Here is an 8,786-nt window from a genome sequence, read left to right on the forward strand (position 1 = left end):
GTTGTCACAAATGGAAGAACTTCTTTCTGGAAAGATATAGGACTGGACTTCTTTGTGCACAGATAGGGGACATCCTGCCCTGTCGCCCCACAGCCTCCCTGCTGCTTGGATCACTGATGAGCCCTGATGTCACAGGAGAAGAGAGGAGGACAGAGTCAGGGCCTGGGAATTCAGGAAACCAGCCACAGGGGTACCCAAAGTGCCTGATGGTGTCCGCTTTGGTAAATTCACATCTGTAGGATCTACTTCCCACCTTCCCAAGAGCAGACCCAGCATTTTGTAGCAATGATGGAGCCCTGCTTGTTACCTTCACAAACACCACTGAGAGGTTTGCTGACAACTAAAGTTTCTCCCCTGGCTAACCCCCTCCCCCGACGTCACAATTTAAAGGGCAAGTAGCTAACCTGGTTGCCCAGCCAGCTCTGTGCCCGCTATTTCTTCTGTTCTGAGTCCTCCCTCGGCACCAATCTTATTTAGTACATCCTACCTGGAACACACAGCTATTCAGCCAGCTCTGAGCACAGGAGCTTGGAGGGAAGGGAGCCTCTGCCCCAATCCCTGGAGGAACAGAGTCCACATTCTGGAGGACTGTCCACCTGCCGCAATGGTCCAGACTCTGACTAGAAAACTAAGACAATGGATGTGCCTTTATAAAGAGAAAAAGGGCCAGCTCAACACTCTCTGAGTTTTACACTTTAACCACCAGACAAAATGTCTGCATTGTCGTGGGTTTCTTTGTTGCCGGTTTGTTTGTTGGCATGTTTGTTTTCATGACAGTACAAAGAGGGTGAATAGGACACTGAGATGAGGAAGGGTATTGTGACCTAGAAGCTACTTCCAAAGACAGTGAGTGTGCATTCAAGTTATTTTCAACTGGAAGAGAGTCAGAGTGCAGGGATGTGAGCAGGCTGAGATATTTGTCCCACTTCCACATGAGTTCGTGTCACTGTGACCAGCACTTCTGTGCCAGATTGCACAGTAATACTCAGCCTCGTCCTCAGGCTGCAGCCCAGAGATGAGCAGAAGCCCTGCATTGGCTGAGGCATCTTTGGATCCGGAGAAGCGGCTGAGGACCCCAGGTCCCAACTGTGTACTGGACTCTGAGTAGTAGTACAGGAGATACCGGGGAGGGCTCCCTGGATTCTGTTGGTACCAGTATATGTAATAGCTTCCAACATTGATGTCCCTGCTCAGGGTGCAGGTGAGTCTGGCTGTGGCTCCCAGAGATGCAGAGAGGGAGGCTGGCTGAGTCACAACAGGCTGGGACAGGGAACCTGCAAACACAGACACAGCAGAGGGAAGACAAGGGACAGGGTACATGAGATTAGGGAGCTGAGCCAGAGGGATTTGACTCTGGCTGCGGGCCCACCCTGGTGCCCTGGATCCTATCCCTACCTGTGCAGTGACAGAGGAGCACGAGGAGGAGGGGGATCCAGGCCATGGTGACACACAGAGACACCCTTCTTAGGCCACAGAACTGGGGCTGGACTGCCCCTGGCCTGTCTTATCCCCTGTCCACAGGGCCACAGAGGAGGGGCTGCTCATGCAAATTAGACCCACCCCTCCCTCTTCTCCATGTGCACACACAGGGTCTGTGGCCCTTGGACACGGAGACTTCCTGATGCACTGCGTTCCCCCCGGGTGGGCCTGGAAGCAGCAGCTGAGGGGACCACACACAGGCCCAGGTCCAGGGACTCCTCCAGGTCCTGACCCGACACACCTGCCCTGGCCCCACTGGACACAAGACGCCCAGTCCTTGCTTTCTGTCAGTAGAGGACTGCCCAGCTGGATGCCCCTGTCCTGCAGAAAGCCCCAGACACAGTGTCACAGTGCCCCCTGCTGGTCTCTGGGTGAACCTCTCCTTTCCCACCTCTGGCTTCCCTGATGCCTGTGTATCCATAACCTGAGAATGACCCTCCTGGGGAAGAGATAGGTCCTGTTGTACTGTCACTGATCAGGTTTCCCCTGTGAAGGGGGGGGGGGCGCTTCTAACGGGAGGGACACATGCAGTCCTGACCCAATGGAGCTTGTGAATCTTGGTATTGGCTCAGGTCATGATCTCAGAGTCCTGGGATCCAGACCCAAATTGGACTCTGCACTGAGCAGGGAGTTGCTTGGGACTCTCTCTCCCTCCCTCTCTCTTTCTCTCTCTCTCTCTCTCTCTCTCTGCAACCCCCTCTCAGAGAGAAATAAATAGGGGCTCCTGGCTGGCTCAGTGGGTTAAGTGTCCGACTTTGGCTCAGATTATGACCTCACAGTTCCTGAGTTGGAGTCCTACCGAGGGCTCTGTGCTGACCACTCAAGGCCTAGAGCCTGCTTTGGATTCTGTGTCCCCCGCTCTCTGCCTCTTCCTCACTCTGTCTCTCAAAAATGAATAAACGCTTAAAAAATATGTAATTAAAAAATGAAAATAAAGAAAGAAAGTTTAAAAATCTAAATGTAGAAGAGAAGGTTGTACTAGGATTTTGGAAAAGGAATCTGGAATGGAATTTGATACGTGGTTAGTCCTGGTTAAAATTCAGAACATTCAAGTGAATAAGTGAATTGTAATGTCAAAATACATGGATGTAAAATTAAAATTGTTTTCACTTGTTTAAAAGGACTAAACGGTCTTGAACTCTTGGTCTGCTATTACCAAAAAATGGTAAACAAACAATTTTATTCACTTTTGACATTATCTGCCTAGAAAACAAGCACTGTGTTTTGCCAAAATATTTCCTATGCCTATCAGGACTTTGGTTCATTGAACAAAAGTTGTGTTTGTTTGTTTTTGTCCATTTTAAAATTTGTATTAAATGATGCATTTGAAATAATGTCATTTAACAGAAAAATTGCCAGAATATAAAGAGCTCTCACATTCCCTTGACCAGATTGCCCAATTAACGTGTTTCCACATTTGCTCTTCCCCCCCCCCCCACCATCACATTACACACACTTGCACTCGTACATTCATTATCCTTTAGCAATATCATAATTTAAACTCAGGAACTGCTTTATAATTTGATCCAATCTTTAACCATCATTTTTGTTTGTTTCCATAGAAGTGCCTCCTAATACCTGATTTCTGGAAGCACAGGCCTTACTTGGAGAACTCACTCACATCACCCCCTCCTGAAATGAGTTTAACTAAACTGGCCTGTTTTCGGGGAAGGTTCAAGAAACTGAGCAATCTACCAGCCCAACCTTTAACATGTGCAATCTCAGGGAAGTTTCAGAGGAGGAGGAAACTGGCCAGGAATAGGACGCCCCAACATGGGTTTTGCCCCAAGATGTGTCATTTTGGCATGAACATTATTTCAAGTTAAAAGCAAATAAAACTCAGCATATTTAGGAAAAGTTCTATACCTTCCCTCAAACTTCCCGCTTTTATCAGGAAGAGAACTATCAACTCGTGTTCCTCTTTACCTATGACATGTACCTCAATGGTAGAGTGGGGTGCCTAAGTGGCTCATTTAGTTCAGTGGGCTACTCTTGATTCCAGATAAAGTCATGATCTTGCTGTTCATGAGATTGAGCCCCACAGTGGGCTTGGCACTGACAGTGTGGAGCCTGCTTGAGATTCTCTCTCTCTCCCTCTTTCTCTGCCCTCTCCTTCTCTCTCTCTCTCTTAAAATAAATAAATAAGCTTTTAAAAACTTAATATAAATAAATAGATGATAGACAATAGACAGATAGATGATAGATAGATTGATGGTAGATAGATAGATAGATAGATGATAGATGATAGATACATAGCTAGATAGCTAGATAGATAAGATAGAGAGATGCAGAGATAGAGAGATAGATGAGATGGATAGAAGAGATAGATAGATGAGATAGATAGATAGATAGATAGACAGTTAGATAGATAGAGGAGCAATCTATCTTTGTTTTCCCGACATCTCCTCTGGCCTTCCTGTGAAAAATGGTCTTTCTCCTCTTTGAAACTGAGACCCCTACCTCCTTTATTCATATAAGTGTCATGTTGCCTGTCTTTGGAATCTTCCGTGTCTTTGTGGATTCCCTTTATGTAGGCTATTAAATTTCATTTTCTCCAGCTAATTTGCCAAATGTAAATGTGATTCATATTCCAGCTAGAAGGACCCTGAAAAACTCAGGAAATACTCTCCCCCCCCCACCAACAATAGGCCCACATGAAGTTTCATGAAGGGTCAGACAAGAGTAAGCAAACATGTGAATTCCTAGGACTCCTGATGTACAGTTCCCTATGTCAGGGACTGATCCTATTTCCTGGAAACATGAGGTAGAAGTCCTCCTGCATCATAGATAGGTTCCCACACTGTTCCAGCTGATGGAGCCCCCCCCCACACACACAAAGTTCCCAAGCCCCCTACCAGGTTCCCCTCCTTCAAATCCCTATCCTCAGTCCCTGCTTCTTCCAAGTCATGAGGACCCTGACTTTCATCCCCACTCAATCCCTTGTCCAGAACTCGTAGTCTGACTGGGACAGACTCCACAGCCCCTGCTGGGTCACAGCTTCATGCTCCCCTTCTGTCCCTTTATCATCTATGCGGAACTAGGATGTCATTACCAAACATCAGGTTCTGGGGTTCCCTGTTCACCCCTCCAATGCTCCAGCTCCACTGCACCGACGTCAACCCTCCTCATGCTACTGGGACATAGCTTTCCTTCAAGACATGTTTAACTTCTGTGTCCTCTCTTCCCCCAGACACTGTCAGCTCTCTGAGCATGGGGACCCTTCCTGTCATGTCCAGATGTGTCCCACATCCTAGACTCATGTGTAACATATATTAGGTGTTCAGTAAGTGGTGTGGATGCACAATATCTGGACAGTGCTCTACCCTCAGTTAGACATAGGTGGACGCTGTGTCTCTGGTTCTATCCTGATCTGTCACAGACTCTGTCTTCAGGGCAGACTGCGCCCGGCACCCTGGTATCTCTCCTTAATATGAGAAAATCCTACAATGTTTCCCCACCAGGAATAGGATTGAGGGGGCTGAATTTAAGAGAATGTGGGTGATTTTGTAGCCAAACTTTCCTGAGATTGGTCTCAAACCACAGTTTATCTTTTTTATTTATTTTCGTGATTTTGGCTTTATTTAATTTTTTAAATTTTTTTCATTTAAATTTTAGGTAGTTAAGATACAATGCAATATTGGTTTCAGGAGTAGAATTCATTGATTTCATCACTTACATACAACACCCAGTGCTCATCACAAGTGCCCTCCTTAATACCCACCACACATCTAGCCCATCTCCTACCTACTTCCCTCTGTCAGCTCCTACTTTGTTCTCTATCATTGAGAGGTTGGTTTCCCTCTCTTCTATTCACCCCCTTCCCCATATGTCCATCTGTTTTGTTTCTTAAATTCCACATACGAGTGAAATCATGCAGTATTTTTCTTTCCCTGATTCACTTATTTCACTCAGCATGAAACATTCTAGCTCCATCCATGTCATTGCAAATGAAAAGATTTCATTTTTTTTTGATGGATGAGTAATATTCCTTTGCAGATACAGACCGCGTCCTTATCCATTTATCAGGTGATGGACATTTGAGCTCTCTCTGTAGTTTGGCTATTGTTAATAAAGCTACTATAAACATTGGGGTGCATGTACCCCTTTCAACCTATACTTTTGTATCTTTTGGGTAAAGAATTAATAGTACAATTGCTGGATCATAGGGTATTTCTATTTTTAGTTTCTTGAGGAATATCCGTACTCTTCTCTAGAGTGACTACACCAGTTTGCATTCCCATAAACAATGCAAGAGGGTCCCCTTTCTCTGCATCCTTGACAACACCTGTTGTTCCTTGTGTTGTTAATTGTAGCCATTCTGACAGGTGTGAGGTGGATTCTCATGTGGTTTTCATTTTTATTTCCCTGAGGACGAGTGATGTTGAGTATCTGTTAGCCATCTGGATGACTTCTTTGTAAAAGTGTCTATTCGTGTCTTCTGCCCATTTCTTAAAAGGGTTATTTGTTTTTGGGGTGTTGAGGTTGAAATATTCTTTATGGATTTTGGATACTAACCTATTATCAGATATGTTTTTTGCATATACCTTCTCCCATTCTCTAGGCTGCCTTTTCATTTTGTTGTTTCCTTTGCTGTGCAGAAGCGTTTTGTCTTGATGAAGTCCCAGTAATTCATGTTTGCGTGTGCTTTCTTGCCTTCAGCAATGTGTCTCATAAGAAGTTTCTCCAGCCAAGGTCAAAGAGTTTAGGCCTGTGTTCTCTTCTCTGATTTTGATGGTTTCCTGTCTCACATATAGTCTTCCATACATTTTGGATTTATTGTTGTGTATGGTGCAAGAAAGAGGTCCAGTTTCATTCTTCTGCATGTTGCCATTCAGTTCTGCTGGACCCCTGACCTGAGGAGGAGGGGTCTGATGGGGACACAGTCAACAGCTGCTGCCTGGTCCCCTCCTCACTCTCCCCTCTGGCTCCTTGATCATCTATGCAGCACTGAGACATCATCACAGCACATCAGATTCTGGGGTTTCCTGTCAACCCCTCCAATGTTCCAGGTTCACCTAACTGCCTCACCCTTGTTGACTCTCCAGAAACATCTTATTTGTGTTGCTATTCATACTTCTTTGTCCTCTTTCTCTCCCAGGACATTTTCAGCAACATGAGGACATAGATTGTCCCTAGCGCACTCACGCTGTACTTAAGCCCAAGGGTCATGCCTGGCACATACTTGGTGTTCACCAGACGGTGTGGAGGGACAGATCTCTGTACAGTCACCTATCCAGAACAGGAGCACATGGGATCTGCCGGGGTCTACCCAACGGGGACTCAATTCCCAGGACAGCCTGCCCCCAGGTGTGCAGTAAATCCTGCCCAACGGAAGAAAATCAGACAATGTTTTGCAGAGTAGGGCTGGGTTTACGGGCACAATTTGAGAGAACAAGGACACTATTTCTAGACAAAATTCCCTAGCCTTGTCTAAGACTCCACTATTACAAGAAACGAACAAAGAAGCATCTGTGTTGGCCAAGGGGTGTGAGCTTCACAGGAAGTCCCATTGCTGAGGGGACAGCAGGTTTGGGTCTCACCTCTCCACAGGCCTGGAGCAGTGTGAGCTTTGAGACTGTGGTCCCACACTGAGCAGTAATAATCAGCCTCATCCTCAACCTGGAGGCTAGAGATGCTCAGAGAGGCCACGTCCCTGACCTGGAGCCTGAGAATCTGGATGGGACCCCCGCAGGCCGAGCACTGCTACCATAGATGACAACGTTGGGGACACTGCCTGGGAGCTGCTGGTACCAGGACACACCTCCAGCCCCAACATTGCTGCTGCTTCCGGTGCAGGAGATGGTAACAGTCTTATTCACAGGCTTGGACACTGCAGATGGCTGAGTCACCACCGACTGGGCCCAGGACCCTGCAAGCCAGAAGAGAGACACGGGGTGAGAGAGAGGGGTCAGTGGACAGGGCCCATACATGGTTCCACAGTCCTCTCATCTCCAGCCCCGATCCCAACCTCCAGCCACCTGTGCAGTGAGCCAGCAGTGTGAGCAGGAAAGGAGCCCAGGCCATGGTGGAGACCCCTGCTCAGCAGTGTGTCCTCAATGTCCCTCAGCCGGGCTCCCAGAGTCTCTCTTATTGCCTCCAGCAGCCCAAGGGGAGGGAGAGACCTTTCATGCAAACCAGCTGCCTCCCCCTGGCTGGCCAGCCCCAGACTGAACCCTGAAGCTGACCCTTGTCTGGAAATCTCACCCCAGGAGGTGATGGAGCGAAAACTGTGGGGCCTGACCTGGGGCTCCCCATGGGCCTGTGAGCACCCAGAGGCTAAGCCACAGTGAGAACCAGAGCCAGGTGGCTCCCAGCTGGGATCACAGCACACAAGGCTCAGAGACAGGACCACAGCGCCCCCTGCTGCCCGAGACCCAGACATGCCCATATGTTTGGTCTTGCCCACAGAATACTTAAAAACATCAATAGACTTTATGATTTATTGTCACAGAAGAATTTAGTGGAAATTCCAGAGTTTCCAAATACACCAACCCCCTCCACCACCATGTCTTTCCCATCATCCAACTCTAGCATGAGTGTGGTCACTTGTTATACACCATGAACCAACACTGACAAGTCATTGTCACCCAAAGTCTATATTTACAACAGCAAAGCTCACTCTTGACGTTGTTCATTCAATAGGTCAAGAGCTATACACTGATATATGTCCATTTTAGAACCACAAAGAACACTTCCACTCCCACAAAAACCTCTGTGCTCCAGTTGTGCATCCCTCCCTATGCTCAACCCCTTGCAACCACTGATTCTTTTATTGTCTAAATAGATTTGTCTTTTTGGAGAATGTTACATCCTTGGAGTCACACAGCGTGCAGCCATTACACGTTGGCTGCTTTCATTTAGCAACGTGCAACAAAATGTCCTCTGTGTCTTTTTATGTCTTGGTGCCTCATATCTTTGTAGCTCTGATCAATATTCTATCGTTGGGGTTTACTCACCTGTCACCTCCTGAAAGGCATTGCGATTGGCTGCTGCCAGGTGTGGACAGTTATGCCGCTGTCCACATACTTGTGCAGGGTTTTTTTGTACACATTGTTTTTAACTCCTTTAGGTAAATGCAAAGATGCATGATCCCTGGATTTTAAAGCAAGACAATGATCCGGGGTTTTGTTTGTTTGGTTTTTCTTTTTGGGTTAAAAAAAATTTTTTTTTATTTACATCCAAGTTAGTTAGCAATAATCATGATTTTGGGGAGTAGGATCCAGTGGTTCATCCCTATATAAAACAAGCTGTGCTCATCCCCACAAATGTCTTCTTAATGCCCCTTGTCCATTTAGCCTATCCCCCCT

At 46.7% G+C, this 8,786-nt stretch overlaps 1 pseudogene and 1 gene segment (V, D, J or C); both read right to left on the bottom strand.

Annotated features, from left to right (window-relative positions):
- Positions 1-858: 858 nt before the first annotated feature.
- LOC102951354 lies at positions 859-1,460 on the bottom strand. The segment is given in 2 exon segments: positions 859-1,274; positions 1,396-1,460. Coding segments are annotated over 2 exon segments (462 nt in total).
- A 5,299-nt stretch (positions 1,461-6,759) lies between these two features.
- LOC122230449 lies at positions 6,760-7,503 on the bottom strand (annotated as a pseudogene).
- Between the last annotated feature and the right edge of the window lie 1,283 nt (positions 7,504-8,786).

This window comes from Panthera tigris, chromosome D3, assembly GCF_018350195.1.
Source record: "Panthera tigris isolate Pti1 chromosome D3, P.tigris_Pti1_mat1.1, whole genome shotgun sequence".
In the NCBI taxonomy this organism is placed as follows: domain Eukaryota; kingdom Metazoa; phylum Chordata; class Mammalia; order Carnivora; family Felidae; genus Panthera; species Panthera tigris.